This window comes from Benincasa hispida, chromosome 4 (genome assembly GCF_027475165.1).
Source record: "Benincasa hispida cultivar pf3 chromosome 4, pf3_genome.v1.1, whole genome shotgun sequence".
Lineage (NCBI taxonomy): Eukaryota > Viridiplantae > Streptophyta > Magnoliopsida > Cucurbitales > Cucurbitaceae > Benincasa > Benincasa hispida.
Genome location: NC_143481.1, coordinates 28,577,403 through 28,597,357, shown reverse-complemented (window position 1 = coordinate 28,597,357; position 19,955 = coordinate 28,577,403). Strand labels below are relative to the sequence as shown.

Here is a 19,955-nt window from a genome sequence, read left to right as displayed (position 1 = left end):
GATGGCTTTTGTGTGAGGAAATAGAAGATGAATAATGGAATATCATGTATTTCCATTTGTGTTTTGCATTTTCCAATTTTCTAACTTTATCTCAAAATCAAAATTTGATATCTCCAAAGTCTATTTTGATTTTAAAAACTGAAAAATAAAATTAATTTCATAAATTAATTTTTAAATAAAACTTAATTAATTTATATCAAATATTAAATTAATTTTTACACATATGACATATCCATCCTTATATATTTAAATCATGTTTAAATATAAATTATCCTATTCCATTTAATTTTCAAATTAAACACGTAATTATATCTCATATAATTACTAATTCCCTTAATTCTAATTTGAACGTTTCAAATTAATTTATCACCTTATTCTAGAGCTAGTCCATTACGAGCTAGTAGGAAGACCTCGTGAACCTACAAATCCTGGGCTCTAATAATGCAAGATTAATTGGCTAAACTCATTAGACCAAATTAATCCTGATTAGTTAACTAATGAGTCACTTCACTAAAGCCCATAGTTGCACTCCCCGTACATATATCGTGTCCACATGATTTAACCATATTCAGCAAGTCGACCATTCACAGGTTGTTTGTAATAACGGTTGGGTCAAATATTTGTTTTACCCCCAAGATTACGTCTTATTCCTCAAGTTCCTACTGATCCTCTAATGAACAATTGGTTCGTGATCTAATCACTAAACCAAACTCTCTCAGCCCAGTGAGAGGGCGAGGCCCTTGTTCAAGACCTGGATTCAGTACTTGAGAGAACAACCTTTCTCCTATCCCTAAATCGGGTAGGCGTGAACTCCGTCTTACACCCTATTCCCCAGCTATCTATTCGGTATTTCCCCTGAAATGGGAGTCTTATTGAGTCAGCGCTGTTGAGCTAACCCTCACCTATTTAATAAGGATAATCCCGAATAAACAGAAGTTTGTGGTTAACTGAGGATTAAGATCGAGTTACCTAGGTCATCTAGTTGAAATAGTCAGTCTTATATAGTAAATAGCGTTATAAAGTAAGAGTGACTTATTTCTGGTATGATCTTATGCAAACTCATTGCATAGGACGCCCCCACTCCTCATTTTATAACATATACAAATCAGGATCACATCGTATATAGTACTTTACAACTCTTTGTAACAACTATAGAGTAGGCCGCATCCAATAATGTTACCAGAATAAGGTATCCAACCTTATTCACCGACCATGAATCATTCTGACAATTTACTCAAACATGATCCATTTTTATGTCTCCACATAAAATCCAAGTACTCATGCAATAGTCATGGGTCTTAGTTTATTGAACTTTCATAAAATTTATGAAATCAATAATAAGTTTATTAATTATAGAAAATGTTTATCATTTTACAAACGACGAGTTTTAGGACATAAAATCCAACAGATTCATTGTCAACGTATAATCATTTTTTTTTATCTTATTTATTAAAATATATTTCCTCATACTATTTAATTAATATTGGTTTATATTAAATTTAGATTATATTTATAATACAATTAAATAATATGTCATTAGTAAATAAATATTCATATAGTTTTTAATTAAAATATTTTCTTAATTCATTTTTATAGAGATAAATATTTTAAAATAATGTAACTAATAATACTCATTAAATTTGTTCACACAAAATTTTCATAAATAAATTAGTACGTGGAATGAACTTGAATTTTACTTATTTGTATGTGAGTGTTGAATAATCTCTAATATTTATCATCCAATTCTCTCTCTCATACATGTACTTGACTCGATGGAAAACATTTATTTTAGAGCAAAGTACGTTATGTTGATCTTGTACGATGAAACTTGATTAGTTAATCTCGTATTTTAGATCTTGTACGTTAAATCAACCTTTGGTTTGTTGATCTTGTACACTAGATCGAAGTCTTGAGTTTGAGTCTTCAAGGATTATTGACTCTTTAGAAGTTTAGGGAGCCTTTTGAGGGGTCGTTTGATCTAAAGTTTTTAGATGTCCAGGAATTAAGGATAATTAAGAATTATAAACCTGAAAATAAGATTGATGAGAATCAATGATGATTGTGTTTGGTTGTGCATAAACATGCTATTTGAATTTTATGAGAACAAATTATTTTTGTATTTAATTGATAAATCAAATGTGACAACTCTATAAAATTTTATATATTAGTTGATATACAATAAATTCAATTCAAAATTTTGATAAAAATATTTATTTAACAATCAAATAATAATAATAATAAAATTATTAATTACAAGTATTTGTAAAATGAGTAATTTATAACTAAAGTTATTAGAATAACAGGCAATTATCAAGTATTAAATTAAACCAAATTTACATTTCAATAATTAATTTATACCATAATAATTTAAAACAAAATAATTTAATTTAATCTTAATTCATTGAACGGAAAAGTATGAGAATAAAATGATAAGAATGAAAGGAAATAAAATAATAAAAGAAAAGAAAAATAAAATATAAAAAGTTGAATAATAAATAGAATGAAGAAGGAAAAATAAATATATTAAATAAAAAATAGAAAAGGAAAACATGTAAAAATATCACATAAAGTACAACAATGATTAAAAAAAGTTCAAATAATAAATATAAAAAGAAGAGAAAAATAACAAATAAAAGAAGAGAAAAAACATATGGAAAAATTAATAAAAATGAAAGAAAAAAGAAGAAACAAAAGTGGAGATTTATTAAAAAAACTCATCAATTATGGTGGGAATAAAAAACAGCGAAATATTTTCTCAAGTAAATACATCAAATTTTCCAACCAAATAAGTATTTTATATATTCATGTCCATTCCCACTATTTATTCCCTCAAATCAAACGACCTATGATAGTTGGAGAATTGTCTCTAGGCTGTCTTTAGACTTCTAATTTATGAACCCTAAATTGAAGAGAAACATCTGTATCTATAGCGTCCCGCAGGATCATGTGGACTTGGTTTGATTTGTCCATGGATCCGACCCTTATGTTTAACTAATTAGATTTTTTGGTCCAGTTAGACCTTGGTCCAAATTAAACTTTTTTTTTTGACTCAATTGAATATGACCCAAATATTAATCTCAAATTTAACCAAATTAGTTCATTTGTAATTTCGTCGTCAATTTAAGAACTGACGTGACAATTTATGATTGATTAAAATTTCGTATTCAACAAATGCATCAGGTTTTAGATTTATGTACATATATGCATGGATGGATGAATTTTGAAAAAGATAGACTAACAATCAAAATACAAGTGATATGTTATTGATTTTGACTCGATTTAATGTATGGATTTAATCAAATTATAAATTTGTTGTTTTGAACTTTACATATTCGACACACATTTTTTATGCCAGCTTCTCAAAACATGAATTTGGTGTCAAAGTTTTGATTTTATTTTCTTGGCATAAGTTTTGATGTACGGCTTGAATTTGAAATAAAATTTGGAAATATACTCCAAAACTTTATTATTTGAGACATAAATCAAATGTACCATAAATTTATTTAGGATAAAAAATTAAAATATGCCGAAATAAATTTGGAATGTTATCATAACTTTATTTGGTTTGAGGATAAAAATCCAAACTTGGATGATTTAGATAAGAGACAAATTTGAATATGTTCAAAGTTTAATTTCGGAAGAGTTTGAGATGTTGTTTACAATTTAATTTGACTTGAGAATAAAAATCCAAATTTAAATAATTTGGATTTTGGGAAAAATTCTTGACAATTTGGAACCTACCTAAATTTTAATTCTAAAACTCACTATGAATTTTAATGGTAATTCGAATAGTGCCCAAACTTGATGGACATGAAATAAGAGGAGAGCTAAAGGTGAAAATATCGGTTGTAAGCTTTTGAAGAGTGATAGCTAAAAATATAAGAATGGGAAGAGAGTATAGTGAAGAAAGAAATGGTGGAATGAGGAGAGAATTAGTGGTTTTATTAAATAAGGAAACACAAATACAAACAATGGTTTTTCTTGTGGAAAGAGGAAACAACACTAAACCTAATTTGACATAATTTTTAAGGGTTGTTTAGATTCGCTTATTATTATTATTTTTAATTCATTCCCATCAAAATACTTTTGATAAAAACTATTTAAAATGAAAATTCTCATGTGTTTTGCAACCTTTTTTTTATAATTTTTTATATATTAAAAATATTTTTTAATTAATGTCGAATTACAATAAAGAATGACTATAAAATAACGTAAACTAGTAATTTAAAATAATGGTTGTCAAGATAATTGGTGGTGATCGTCAGTGTTAATGGGCGGAGGTGGCCGTTGGAGGTGACTGATGGTGACGTGAGGTGGTTATCAGAGCTGGTGGCCAAAGTTGGTTAGCGACAGTAGTAAGAGGTGGTTTTCGAAGCTGAGTAGTGATGGTGGTCGGAGTTGGTTGGTAGAGGGTGGTGGTTGCCACGACAACATAATGGAAGTGAGTAAACGACTTTCGAGGGTATTTTGATAATTTTAAGAAATGTACAAATTATGGAGAGATTAATTATTAAATATTCAAAATTCAATCTTTCTAAAAGTTGATTTTAGGTATTTATTCTAAAACAACTTATTTCATATACACATTTTTTCAAAATGTTATTTTGTATGGTTGTCCAATACTCCATTTTTTCCTTTCAAAATGACTTTTTCCCCTCCAAAATAAAAATAAAAACCAAACATCCTTATAATTGGGATTATAGCATAGGTATTGTCAGAAGTGCAAACAAAGTCTCATATTGGTTAAAAATGAAGTGATCATGAATATACAAGTGAGCACAATTATCCACATCAATATGAAACTTTTAAAAAAAAAACCAAAAACAAAATCACGCCGTGGACAATATCTTTTAACAAAGTAACTAAAGGGGCATGCCCTAACCCAAAGTATAATGGGTCTAAGAAGAGATGTTTGGCCTCGGCCGTGTAGGTTATCTAATTATTCTAACGTGACTTCTCTCTTATGTAGATGCAATATATGTAGATGGCTCTGATGGTAGGAGTGTTCAAAAAACCTGTTGACCCAAACAAATAGGATCAACCCAATCCAACTCGCACAATTTGGGTTGGGTTCAAATAAATGCAAATTTTATGAGTTGGACTGGTTCATGAGTTTACATAAAATAACTCAAACCAGCCCGAACTTATAATTTTCAAAAAAGTATTTTTTTTTACTTATGATACCATTATATGCATATATTTATTTTAATTTATTTAATTTCATGTTTTTCTTGGATGATTTATTCTATAACAACTCCTCAAAATAATTTTGTAGCATTTCGAAAAAAAATTCATATTATAAATTGGAAGCAAGTCGTTAATCTTAATGCAATATATGAAAATAATTAAATAAAATTTTTACATTTAAAAATTTTAGTTATCTTTAAAACAAAAATTTAAATAAAAAACCCGAACAACCTGAACCAATCAAATCTAAATGTTTCATAGTTGGATTGAGTTCATTATTTGATAAGTTTATTTGAGTTGAAAAAACTTACAACTCAAACAATTGAGTTGAAAAAACTTACAACTCAAACAATTGAGTTAAGTGTAAAAAATGTTTCAACCCAGCCCAATTCAACCATAAACACCCTATCAGATGGAAGGATGAGAATACGGGTTTCATGGACAAAACAAAGGCCCAATAGAGAGCCCGAACTCATTAATTTGGGCCGGCCCAATAAATTCCTCAAAATGGATCGGCCTAAAATGAATGAAGTCACGAGCAAAGCATGAGGTCAGTCGTATGGGATTCTTCTGACGGATGCATCCCACTGAAACTCGCTCGTGTTCGGCACCAGGCAATCCGGCCGTCTAAAGCGCCCCCACGGCGGCTCCGTTCACCGATAACTGCCCCTGTGCGGCGGCAGCTCTGCTGCTCAGCCATGGCTTTTACATCTGCCATTCCTTAACATCAAATATCAGCCAAGTTCCACAACCTTCCCTTCGCTTCCCTACTCTTTTCGTTCGACCTCCTCAAACAACATTGCACTTCGATTTTGGTGCTTGGCAGCGTCTTCGAATTGGTGCAATTCCGTAAGTATTCTGTTTCCGGAGCTGTACAGGAAGTTGAAGTCTCCGTACAGAAGGATTGGAGGCTTGGACCGGCCGACCTGAATAAAATCTAAGTATGAGAACGGGAAAAAGCAATCAGGAAGACGAAGAGTACGAGGAGGATGAGCTAGTTGCCAAAAGAGAGGGGCCTTCTTCTACTTCCAACGCTATTAGTAACATCGGAAACAGCAAAGGTATCTTGTTTTTTGCTCGCTGACCTATTTCTTTCTATACTAGATCCAATTTTCCCATTACTGATGCAGTGCGATATCATGCTGACATGCCCATAGTTTGCGCTTCTTATTTCGGTGTTTATTTCTTATGCTGCTACCTCGTGTTCTGGTTTCGATTCTGTTATCAGCTGTGAATTTCAGTTGACCATTTTGTTCTCCCTGTATACAAGTTCTATCCTTTGATCATATCTATGAAACTCCAACGGGTAAATCAATTAGCAACTTCTTATTCTAGCATCTGTTATTTAGAATTTTGATCATCAGGGAAGCTTCGTTTCAAGGGATTGATTTATTTTTATTTAAGTTATTTATTTATTTTAAATGCAACTGAACATGGAACCAGATGCGAAGAACAACGATAAGGCTAATGCCATACGGTCGAAGCACTCTGTCACGGAGCAGCGCAGAAGAAGCAAAATAAATGAGAGGTAATGTCCACAAAAAGTCATTCAGGAGTTTCAAGATTGTTAGAGAGCTTATTGTGATCACAACTTGCAGGTCCATTTGTTCTATTGTTCGTGAACCATGCTGCATAATGATTTTTTTCTCTCTGGTTATTAACATATTGTAGAGAATATGAACATCCTATCTATGATCTGAGAAGGATTTTCCTTTATAACTGGAGTTTTGCGTTATGGGTGTCATTTGTTCTTAAGCCTTAAAGGAACCAGTCCCCCCGCCTGAATGATGCAATTAAATTTCTGTCTTACATCTGTCAACATTAAATGTGTAGCCCCTGACCAACCTCTATCTCATTTCAGATTCCAGATTTTGAGAGATCTTATACCTCATAGCGATCAAAAGAGAGATACTGCTTCATTTTTATTGGAGGTATACTGTCGCTTATTGAAAATGAGACAATGTTGAATCGAATCTGTAAAGTATCTATTCTTCTTGTGCTACATGGTAAAATTTTTCACCATCCATTGACTAAAATTAGTTTTTTGATGCAGGTGATTGAGTATGTTCAGTATTTACAGGAGAAGGTGCAGAAATACGAGGGTTCATATCAGAATTGGAGTGGGGAACCTACTAAGTTAATCCCATGGGTGAGTACCAAATGCTCTTCCTTTATTTTGTTTAGGAGTTATCATTCACTAACTTGGTTGTCAGCTTTATTTGTGTAATAACATTGCATAAGATTAGACATGGGAGCTGTGTCCCTCATATCTTAAATTGTGGAGCTACTTGTAACTCACTTTATTCCTCTCTGTTCCTATATATTTCATATGACCTGTTCTGTTCTATTCTCTTCCTATAACTTAGTTTCCAGTGTTAGGCTGGGGCTGGGCATAAGCCACATTCACTAGATTGTAACTGGAGGTGGGAAATGGAAGCAAAATGTTGTTTTGGGATGATGCATTGGTAGATGATTATCCTCTAAAAAGCACATTCCTCAGCTCATAAAATATGGACTAAGTTGGTTGTGAGAAGGATTTTGGGGATGAATATATAAGGAGGTGGAGAGTTGCCAAAGAAGTCTGTCGAAGAGGAAATTAATTATGTTAGTCTTAGTAAAAACTATCTACCCCCAATGACCAGAGATATTGAAGATGTAAAGGTTTGGACGATATGCCATTATGGAACTTTCTCAACCAAAAGTTTTACTTATTAAGCTCACAAATATAGAGTTTGATCTTGATAAGAATGCAATTAAGTTGGTGCCAAAGGAAAAAATCTAGAAGAAAACTAAAACTTTCCCTTGGACCACCTGAATCGAATTTTGAAGTTTGAAGCATTAAATGTTGTCTGTGGAGGTTGTTTTGGTGGGGTGGGTGAATTTGCGAAGGCGATGACCCCACTGGATAATTTCTTTGATTAGGTTAGTTCTATGCAAGAAAATGAATGAGATTTATCCGCATGTGCTTTCACTGCAATGATGGTAAAAGAGTATTTGAATGTAGATGTAGTTATAGGATCATCTAATCTACAATGGGTCTTTCATCCCTCTATTAGACGGAGTGTCCCATCATTACTGTATGGAGGTGATTTAAGTCGGAAGACAGAGATGGTTGGTGTCAACCTATCCACAGTGACGTGGGAGCTGTGGTTGTAAAGATATCATAGGATATTTAACGGTAAGGCCTTGGATGGAGACCAAGGTGGTAGGGTAGAGAAGTCTAGAGTTAATGCTTCTCAGTAACTTTTATTAGAGAAATAGATATACTTTATACCCCATTTAATTCAGTCTGGAGGACCTGCTCATAAACTTCTAGTGGGGTGAACTGGAATTTTGATATCTCATAAACTTCTAGGGAAAAAGAAGTTTGGGTATAAAGCTAAAAGACTTCGTACTATGCATGCCTAGGGGTCACTGGGTTCAAAATCCTTCAAAGCCATTAAACTGCAAATATCTTGCCTATATCTCGGCGATAAACTGTTAGGGGGTGTTTGGCCCCCCCAAGTTGGGTTGGGTTGGGTTGGGTGAATAAAAAAAATCCACCCACTATTTGGTTCACCAATTATTAAAGAGGTTTATTACCTCGTTATTCGCATCAACTCTCCCAATTACTCTTCTCCTATAATAATTATCAACTTAACTCAACTCAACTCTGCACGTCAAACGTCCCCTTAGTCATATTAGATAGTAGGCTCCCTTTTGACCTAGAATAGTTTGGATGATTTCTGGGAAATCAATAAAAATGTTGAGAGTGATGTAGCATTACTTGGTTTAATTGGTTTCCAGTTGCTTTGTTTATTCACCGTGGGAGTTCTTTATTTTTATAGTAGTCACTGTGGTGATTGTATTAGTTTTACCGTGGCTGTTTATTTTGTCTATAAATAGTTACCTTTTGGTAAACCCATTTTACCATGGGTTACTTTGTTTTTCAAGGCTTGTTTGTAGCCTTTATTAGTGGTATCTAGGTTGTAAGAGGTATTATTCAATCAAATTTCATTTCAAGATTTCTCCAAGATTTGTTATACACTAGTTTTGGTATTAGAGCCCCTTGACGAAGGGACTATCATGGCCGATCAAAAGAATCTCACCACCTCCAGCAGTGGTGCAGATCAGACTGGGGTATCAGAGCCCCTTGACGATGGGACTATCATGGCTGAGCAAAAGAATCTCACCACCTCCAGCAGTGGTGCAGATCAGACTGGGATATCAGAGCCCTTTGATGAAGGGACTGTCATGGCTGAGCAAAAGAATCTCACCATCTCCAGCAGTGGCGCAGATCAGACCTGCGAAGGGGCTGAAACTCTCACCCCACAAGAAATCTCTCAAGGATTCCATTGTATGGAAGAATCCATGTTAAAATTGGGAAATAACCTATTGGTGGTTCACGAAATGGTGCTGGCTTTATCCAAGAAGATGGATAGAATGTTCACTCAGCCAATTTATATCCCACAGCAAGGCTCTGACGCAGCAGTACCTGCTTGCACACTGAAAGACAGCAACTGCACAATCCAAGAAGACAACAAGAACGAGCAAGAAACCTTCAACCACCTCCTAACCAACCAATTCCAAATTACTACAGAGAAGAGGAGCAACATCTTCATCAAAGACCCATTCAAGAATCGACAAGATTGCTGCAAGAATTACCAAGAACTCCCACAGTGACTAAACAAAGCAACTGGAAACCTATTAAACCAACTAAATGCTACATCAGAGGGGAATTCGGGGCTCCCTAACTACACTAAGGTCTTAGTAGTTTTTGTTTTTTGTTTTTCCTTTTTCTTTTTGATGCAGTAATATTTGTTTCTACTCTAGGATTTGAGTTCAACATTTATAACGCAAGTTAATAAATTTTAACAGATTGCTTGATTATGATCTTACCTTTTTCGACCTTATTTGCTTGCTTTGGAGAATGGTGGATTCTTAATCTCTTATAGGATTTGTATATTTCCTTGAATCAGGAATTTTGTTCTGCTGAGGATCTTCTCTATTTAGTATTTTAAACTTTACTGTATCATGCAGAGAAATAGTCATTGGCGCATGCAGACTTTTGTTGGCCATCCACAATCTGTAAAAAATGGTTCTGCTTCAGGACCAACGTATTCTGGGAAGTTTGATGATAACAACATTTCGATTTCACCAGCCATGCTTGCAAGCTCACAAAATCCTCTTGACTCCCACTCAGGCAGAGATATTCTACAGGACGCCGACATAACAAATAAAGTTCCACATCCCATGTCTCTGGAAGGAAATATGCATGCTTCTATCCGTAGTGACACCGTTCTCGATCAATCGCTCCACATTCCAATTTCTGATGCACAGACAACAGAATGTCCCATCACCAACAATGCATCAAACCAACCGGAAGAGATGGCTATTGAAGGGGGGACAATAAGCGTTTCAAGTGTTTATTCAGAAGGGTCAGTTGTAAGATATTTAATACTTATTTTTGCTTCAAGTATTTTGGTAGGCTATGGAGATTCAATGAGCTGAAGGTTTTATTCTTCTTCCTATTTTATAAATATAGTAACAATAATGATTTAACCTTTAGTAGAGCTTGTTCAAGTCCCAGCATGTATAGGATGTCTGCATAGTTTCTTTTGGAGGCGTTCATTTGCATGGTCTCTTCCTAGGATTTGGTAACAGCTCTGGACCTTGGTGCTGAGCAGGTTTATGAACAGCTTGGCTCAAGCTCTGCAGAGTACTGGACTGGATTTGTCACAAGCTAGTATCTCCGTTCAGATTGATCTGGGCAAGAGAGCAAATAAGGGAATGCCGTTTGGAACGCCTATTTTTAAGGTATGAAGTTGAAATCTCAGTTATTTTTCTGGTGTATGGTTGATAAGGCGGGCTATTTCTATTTTTATATATTTTTATATCCGTGAGTATTGGGGCGAACTTATGTGTCACCTCAAATAATCTCGCGGAACAATTCACTTGACCTTACTACATTTGAGTGCAAGGAAACTTATGGGATATTAAATCCTAGGTAGGTCACCCATGGATTGAATTCATTCCCTCTTAGCCCTTTTATCAAATCCATAACCTTTATTTACCATTAGGCCAACCCATGATGATTAGGTAGACTATTCTTGTTTTGCATATTTTTTTTTAATATTTTCCTCATCCTAGTAGAATTGAGCAAAAGATTAGAGATCATAGTAATAACTTCAAATGCAGGAAAAATAAACTAAAATTCAATCTGAGAAACTTGCTGTCACAAAAATTGTTGACATGAAAACAATCACCCATGATTTTGAAAACATAGAACCTTAAACCACCAAATGTTGTGTCTTTTGTATTGTTCTAAGCTCTTCAATTTCTTACCAGGAAACTGGGAATCCTCCCTCCAGCCACCCAGCAATGGCAAATGTAGGGGACTTAGGCAGCGGAGATGACTCAGAACAAGCAAAAAAGCGGCTAAGAACATGATAATCTGGCACCTCGAGTCCCCGGTTTATTACACTGCGCCTGTTTTTAATGTGAATTTGAATGTGATGTTTATTGTACAGATTCGCTTCTTTTTTTTTTTTCAATCTTCTTCCTTGACCTTTTATACAATTTTCTTCAAACTCATATTACTAAGACCATCAGTGTTAGGAAATCCAAGTTAAAATTTGGTACTCAGATCTTAGATTTTCCAGTTTCATTGCTCTGTACTCTTATGTTTGTAGTTGTAATCACAATATAAATGGGAACCTCCCAAAAAGAGCTTTAAAGAGGGGATATTATTTTCAGTTGAATATTATTAGTGGTTGGCTCTACTGATTTCTTCATTTTCTAATCTACATTTTTACATAGTATTTTTTAAATAGTGTGCAATGGATGGTAATTGGTATTAGTTCTCTTGAGGAATTTTAATAAATTTGTAAAAGAATCTTGAAAACATCTCTGGGAACTTTAATTTTAAAAAAAAATGGACTGCTAACAAATTGTAAGAAGAAAATTAGAATTTAGTCTTCATTATCTATAATTAATCAATTTAGATAATTTGATATTGATTTATAACTATTTTTGCTTTATTCTTTTAGGTAAATCAACCCAAAATCATATGATTAAATTATTATTCTCTAAACAATTCAATCAAAGTTGCGACGAAAAAAGTTATTACATATTTATTTAATTCTTAAATAACTTGAGAAAAAAAATATCGGAGACACAAAGATGAAAAACATTAACAGTTGCTAGTGTACATTTGATTTCAACATTTCCTATCTAATAGACACCACTTCATTTTTTTTTTTTTTTTTTTTTTAATAAAAAAAAGGGTCTTATGTGTAATAATAATATATTAATGGTTATCCCAACTAGAATTTGTTGGAGTTCCAAATAATACACCCCAACTCCGTCAGTATTACTTAAAACTCCTAAAATTTGCAGTAATCGATTCAATTATAAAAATTTAGGTCTGATATAATTTTCAGTCTGGAATTTTGAGTAATACAATCCCAAAGTTTTATATTAAAATTTGAATTTTCCCCATATTATTCTTTATAAATAAAATTTCATCTACAATATCTTATAAATAAGATTAAATTTCATGGCGAATACCTATAGGATTTAATATCCTACAAGTTTCTTTGGAAACCAAATGTTATAGGGAAATGCAGATTGCCTGTGAGATTAATTGAGATGAGTGTAACTAATTTCCAATACTCATGGGTATAAAAAAAGAAAATATATATATATACACACAAATAACAAATTTGATTAATGATTTAAGTTTCAACGTATGCTCATAAACAGGATATGGAAGAAGAGCATTAAAGTAAAAAAAATCTTAAAGAGGTATGTGCATAATAATACGCAATAGATTTTTCGTAGAATTCAAATTAACGAAATCCCAGTCCCACATTGCTAGAATTAATATTGAGCATAGCATTGATAATGCGGCTGGCAACACCAACCGCCGCTGAGCTCGTTAATGTGGGCTTGTAACTCAAATGAGGGCATTAAAGTGGTTGAAATTGGGCCCGACCGAGTGGGTTGAACAACTAGAGAATTCCACCGGGCCGCCCGTTCGAAGTAGGAAGTTGGGCCTTTGACTCTCGGCGAAAGCCGAGTGTTAATTGGACAAAGAACCTACCACTAACATTCTGTTATCACTGTGAGAGACCAAGACCAGCAAAGGTTGAAAGGAAAAGCTCGATGACCTTGGAATTCTTGTGTATAATGTTGAGAAAAAACCTAGTATCTCTTCCTCTATATCATCATAAGTTGATAAAGGTGCACCCAAAACTAATTGAAGTTCAGAGAGCAAGACTTGCCATTTCTTTGTTGCCAAATAACGATGAAAGAAACCAGAATTGGCATCCCTTCTTTTAGCCACTAAAGCTTGCATTTTTTAATTTAGTTACGCTCTTCAATGAGGTAAAAGATTCATCAATTCACCTTTGGCAAAGTAACAGCTTGTAATTCTTTAGAAGAAAGAACATCTGAAATGCTTCAATTTCAACTAAGAGATTCTGCTCCACTTACTTGCTGAGATTCTTGGTTGTGATGCTAATGGTTGGAGGACACCGCGTAAGGCTGGTATCACAGAGCACAGCGGTTACCTCCCACTTCTGTCGGTGGAAGGATGACGGTCCGGTTCTCCTGTGTTTCAGTCTTTACCCACTGGGTAGGCCTCAGCTTAACAAACACCTTTTTCTTTTTTTTTTTGAGCTCTCGGCCGGCCCAACGGGCGTTTATTAAAAGTACTTCAAACTGACCAGGACCCTCCCCTTCCAACATTAAAGAAGTTGGGATTGAGCTTTGAGCAAAAGCCCAAAAAAGTTAGCTGGCTTTTTAACAGAGCAGCTTGACCTTCACGCTTCCGGCGATGGAGGAGGGGATAACGGGTTCTCCTGACCTTCACCCGATCAAAAAAGTTAGCTTTCTCCATTTTGCTCTCTCCTCTACTTCTTTTATTCTTCTCATTCTTTCGTGACCTTCATGGGTGCCACCATATTTTCTTACGATTATATTATTATATTATTATATTATTATTTTACTTCTTAAGGGTACTGTATTTAGCTGTAATAACAGGATCTTATTGAAATTGGTGTCCTAATTCTCCTGGTAGTCTTGTAGTTTATAAACACTCTATAAACATATTGTTATTAATAAAATAAGTGTTATTTTATAAGCATTTACTCAATCCAATAAACTAAGATCCGTGGTTATTTTATGTAACTTAAGCATGTATGTGGAGACATACAAGTGGATCATGCCATAAGTAATAACCTAAATGGTCTGTAGTATAAGGATAAAGGAAGGATATCTTATCCTGGTGACACTACGGATACGACCCGCTTTGTAGATGTTACAAGTGTTGTAAAGTGTAACAAATGGTCTGATCCTGACCATTCATATGGAGACATGTGAGCAGGGGTATCCTATACAAAGAGTTTGTATAAGACCGGACTGCGAAATGATGAGTCTCTTTATATAACGCTATTCATAATTGTGGCTTACATTTTACTAGGATGACCATAAGTGACATGACCTTAATTCTGAGTGAGTTGGGAATTCTTGCTCATAAGGGCGGTCCTTTGATTTGTATGGGTGAGAGTGGGCAGATTGCCAATTCTACAAGCCTGCCATTTTGAGGATTCGTCTGATTGGGGAGCTGGGAACTCAGCTACACCAGACGGAATTCACTCATTCCCTGAAGCAGGGGTAAGTAGATAAATTGCTCCCTTAAGGGCTGATTTTGGGTCTTGAACATAATGGTCACACCCTCTCTTATCCTCTCTTGGGAAGAAAGGACTGAGTTATAGTAGGACCATGACTTATTGTTCATTAAAGGAATTAGTGAGTTAGATGTAACTAGAGGCAAAACGGTAAATTAGCCCAGCTATACTTACGAGCAATTTGTGAAGGTTCATCACACTGTTGATTGGTTATATTTAATGGACATGGAAATATATCTGTAGTGCGAAGAGTGCAACTATCGGTCTTTAGTGGAGTGACCAACAGTTAACGGATGGTGAATCTCGTGATTAAAGAGTTTAGTCAGTTATTCACGTAGCGCTGAAGCTTCAAGCTACAGGTTCATAAGGTTCCCTTGGTAGCTCAATGGATTCAAGTTGAGAATCAAATTTTGGGTTAGTTTAAAGTATTCAAATTAACAAAAGGAAATTTGATTATATGTGATATAATTAAATTGATTCAATTATATGTGATATAATTGATTTGATTTATTAGATACATTAATTAAGATAAATATGATTTATATTAAATACCATAAAATGAAAAAAGAACTATAGTTTATATGTTTCATATGATGAAATATTAAAATTCTATGTTATAAATATAATATGATAAGTTGGTTATTGTATTTATTTATAATATATTAATTATGTGATAATTAATTAATATTTTTCTTTAATAACCGAATTGAATGGAGGTTATTGAAAGTTTTATGGTAATTGTGAGAGAAAAGGAAAATGGTTTTCCAAAATTAAGAGGTTGATGTATTCATTCGGATTGATCTCATAGAAAGGTTATCGAGTAAAAGTGTTTTATGAAACGATAGCATAGAGAGACTACACGATCGAATACTGAGTTTACTATACGATAGTTACTCATTTATTCGTTGCTAACCGATCGAGTAGCAAGTCTATACGATAGGCTTCTTCTTACTACACGATCGAGTATCTAGTCTATACGATAGACTTCTTCCATCTCCCACTTACTCGATCGTCTACCTCCTTCATTCCTCTATCCAATGTCACATAGAGCCCACAACTCATGGATTCTCACACCGAGAATACCAAGGTAACTCTTGCGGCGGTGTTCTTGTTCCGTTCGAGGGTCGAGGATCGAGTTGCACTCGATAGTGATCGAGGATTCTTCAGTTTGTGTTGTTGACTATTCTGATAGTTGCATTTGAGTTCTTCTTTGGACGCGTTGGAGATTGATCGAGGGAATACTAGAAGAAGGAGTTCTTCAAAGGTATTTTTTTCGATTCCCTTGTCCATTTTTTTAAGAAGCATGCTTGTAATTTACTTATTATGCATAATCTGTTCTTTTAGACTGTAATTGTTTGTGTTATTTCTTAATGAAATTTGAAATGATCCGCTTCCGCTCACTGGATCTCTGTTTAGAGTTCCTTCAGGTCTTGCAGTTTAACAATGATGATCTTGGTTTCACTGTTGTTATTAACTAATGAAGTTTGTGAATGATACGAGTTCGACTAGGATTGAGGATGTAAGGCCCCTCAAAGTTGAGGAATTATTAATAGGGTTTTGCCTTTTTATGCAGGCAGTTCGTCGAGGATGCCACATCATCCTTAAGAAAAAATAATCCAGATAAAAACCTTTCTCTATTGAAACGGCATTAAAAGTCAATCGAAAATGTCACACCCCTAAAAAATGTGCTCGAAAAACGTGAAAGGAAAGGATAAAAGAAAATAAGGAGGGAAGGACTGCAACTATGGTTTTCAGCCTCTCTTCTGAAGTACTCGATGCAATTTATAAGTAATGTGCATACGTATGCACAAAGCAGACCATTCAAACTGAACGGAAAATCCAGAAGACCACGATAAAGTCGGATGAACGAAGAGAAAAGGCTTGAATGGGAGACTATATTCCTATTTGGTTGTTGGAAATTAAAAAAAAAAAATCTAGAAATTTAGGGGTTAGACAAGAAAATTGGAGGGCATGGTCAAATTTTAGTCCTCTAAAGGATTAGGTTCAAACTTTTTGAGAAAACAAGAGCGTTGCGAGGAGAAGGTGACGTGGATGAATAGCCAGACAAGGAGAGACGAATAAGGAAGAACAACAAAAGCAAGAAAAAGTTGAAATGTTATCCAGTCATCAAAATTTAATATAATATTCATATAATTTGCCCAATCATCAAGTCCTATCAATAAGCAACTCCCACATCAATTTTTTATTAGTTGAATAACGGTCAATTTGTATTCAAGAACCATTTAGAACTAATTTCCAAATCTTGGGACTAAAAATGTAACTTCTGAAACTTCAAGTACCAAATAGAATTCAACTTCAAACCTCAGGAATTAAAAGTGTATTTTGCCCTTATTATTATTATAATTGTTAAAACAACCCTGCATAATTTTGATTATTTTTTTTAACAATAAAGGGAATATGAAACGCCACATATGGAAAATATTAGAAAAATGCCAAATATGAAAGATGCCCCTTCTTGCATGCGGGCCGAAGATATGTTTAAGAGCGTCATGCCTGAGCTGTGTAGACGGTTGTCTGAACATTCCCCTTAGGGACTCCATGATCTCATGAGCTGTGAGCATGGGCTCATACTTCTTGGCCAAGACTTCGTTAAGACTAGCCAAGATATACACTCGAGTCTTTTTGTTTGCCTGTGTCCAATGTTTGTATGCTTTTCGAACGTTTTGATGAGCATTGTGAGCTAGAATGGGAGGATGATCCTCCATCAGGACAAAACGAAGATCATTGGTGATCAGTATTGTATTGATTATATTTTCCAACTAGCGTAATTCTCTCCCATTAACTTATCCACAACGTAAACTTAAAGTAGCGGTAGTCATGTTTAAGAATTTGTTGAAAAAGAACAAACTATTTACATTTAGTCAACTTGCATTAAACCACTTATGACAACCAATCAGATTTTTAGCAAAATAGTCTAGTGTACCCCAAGTTACATCTATTTTAAAATGATATTTCAGTGAGGTAGGACAAAAGTCACCGTAGGGTGATCAAGTGCCCCTTCACTGAAATGAGACATTCTCAACCATTAGACAGAAATAACATATTGTCACTGCAACTAACAGTCACCATTGTTTGGTCCAAAATTTGTTAACATCCTTAACAATTATGTATAAGTGTAACCCCTCATTTTAGGTTCTAGAGTTCTGCCCCAATGAGCCAACCATAGGAAAAAAACCGATTGCGTCATGAAACTAAAAAAACCCTATCCATTTCTAGAGATTGATAAAGCGTCATGCGATATTGCCATCCTTTAGGGAGACACCCACGATGCCACGAGACGTTGCATGAAACTTTATTTAACCTAATGAGAGAGACCGAGCGATGTGCTGTCACACGCCCTGCTCCCACTTACTATAAACACTCTCTCCATTCACCTTGTATTGATCTACCCAAATGCCACCCATAGGGGGACACCCATGGTGCCTCGAGACCGAGAGTAGATCTCACGTTGTGAACTTATAGGGAGGAACATGTAGAAGATAAAATGAAGTATCATCCCCATTTTCCTCCCACTGAGTGTTTTATCTAGGGTTAATTAACTTAGGAAAAATTTGGCTACTGATTTTATCTAAGTGTTTGTTTAATTTGCTAAAAGACAACGCTTGTCTTTGATGATTAAACAATTTTAATTGAAGTCTCATTAAATTCTTTAATAGACATTGATCAAACTTGCATGCATGTAACAAATCTATCTAATTCACCTTTCCAGGAAGGTTCCCAGGTAGGGATGCGACGTTTCCATCAACTTAAGTACCCCAACCTAGCCAGAACCTGCCTTAGACAAAAGGTCTCTTATAGATACATTTGTTACATATTTAATCTTTTATTAAGAATCATTTTAACCCTATTAAATCGATTAAAAGATTAAACTAAGATTTCTAATCTCATTAGAAATGTGATCTTAGGTCTATCTCAATCATATTTTAAAACAACTTTAAAAAATGATTATAGCCTAAGGTTTGCATGCAACTCTTAATTATTGATTTTAATTCTAATTTCATTTAGTTTCGTTTATAAATAAATGAAACAATTCAAACATCCATTGCATGCTTGACATACTTCAGTTAATCATAACATTTATAAATTAACCTAAGATAATGTCATGCTTCATGCAATCTCCATTCATTACTAATATATATAACAATTATATAACTAGGTAACGAATCATACTATAGCAATTTCCATACATTCATTCAACCGTATATTATAACAATTATAATATAAATGATGCATGAAAATGCTATAATGCAAGCATACATATACTATAATATTTATACTATATGATGCATGAGCATGCTTTATAATTTAAACCATGCATATTCATATATATTATAACACTTATAACATAAAATGATGCATGAATATAAATGCAAAACCTATGGTGAGATTTTAAATCTATGTGACATACAATATGACATATAAATTAATAAAACATACATCACATGTATATTTAATATAAAAAGTTGATGGACCAAGATAGAACACCTAAAAGAAAAACTAAAAGGCTAATTGTTACATGAGTAAGAGTCATCCGGTTCTAAATAGGTGAACCAGGCCTTGAATCGCTCGAACCGAACTACACTTCAACGAACTTTCTGTAGTGATCGTGTAGAAAAATTTGTTGTGCGATCTTTTAGCAAATGCTACACAATCGTGTAGCAAAACCTACATGATCTTATAGAAATGCTTTGTCTTCTTCTTTTCTTCTTTAAAGCTTCCCAGGAACAACACGAGCGACTCAAAACAATGGATTACAAACTCTATAGCAAAAATTATGCCCAAAACATGGGCTTTTACAAACCAAATTTGTAAACGAAAAAAAGTATTAAACCTAAGTATCCTATCTTGTAACATCCATCAACAAAATCATATTCAAAACCATTCAGCGTATAAACTTTAAATAGAATGTAGAGAGTGTAAAACCCACCATCACTGTAAAATCAATTCAACAAAAAAAAAAAAAAAAAGGAATTTGGGATCAACAAACCAGCAACTTGGCTTTGATACCAATTGAAGGATCCTTGAAGGGAATTGTGAGTGGAAGATAGATCGTCCCAAATCCCATTTCTCATTGGA

At 34.1% G+C, this 19,955-nt stretch overlaps 1 protein-coding gene across 5 annotated transcripts; it reads left to right on the top strand.

The window, feature by feature from the left end:
- The first annotated feature begins 5,721 nt into the window (after nucleotides 1–5,721).
- BIM2 (BES1-interacting Myc-like protein 2) lies at nucleotides 5,722–11,948 on the top strand. Of its 5 annotated transcripts, none has more exons than XM_039030180.2 (7): nucleotides 5,722–6,248; nucleotides 6,631–6,715; nucleotides 7,049–7,118; nucleotides 7,241–7,336; nucleotides 10,207–10,604; nucleotides 10,854–10,983; nucleotides 11,515–11,948. In XM_039030180.2, the coding sequence occupies exons 1-7, from the start codon at nucleotides 6,131–6,133 to the stop codon at nucleotides 11,614–11,616; spliced, it is 999 nt and encodes a 332-aa protein (XP_038886108.1). In that variant the 5' UTR covers nucleotides 5,722–6,130; the 3' UTR covers nucleotides 11,617–11,948. The 5 variants fall into 5 exon arrangements, 2 of the variants coding, with proteins under 2 accessions (XP_038886108.1, XP_038886109.1); XR_005481513.2 differs by having other exon boundaries at nucleotides 5,724–6,248; nucleotides 10,207–10,611; XR_005481512.2 differs by having other exon boundaries at nucleotides 5,735–6,248; nucleotides 10,207–10,611; nucleotides 10,818–10,983.
- Nucleotides 11,949–19,955: the final 8,007 nt, after the last annotated feature.

Excerpts from the sequence above, each read along its gene's own strand:
- BIM2 (XM_039030180.2), top strand. The coding sequence starts at position 6,131 with ATGAGAACGGGAAAAAGCAATCAGGAAGACGAAGAGTACGAGGAGGAT. Across the intron at positions 10,605-10,853 it reads TCAAGTGTTTATTCAGAAGG|GTTTATGAACAGCTTGGCTC; the intron begins GTCAGTTGTAAG and ends GGTGCTGAGCAG. Across the intron at positions 10,984-11,514 it reads TTGGAACGCCTATTTTTAAG|GAAACTGGGAATCCTCCCTC; the intron begins GTATGAAGTTGA and ends ATTTCTTACCAG.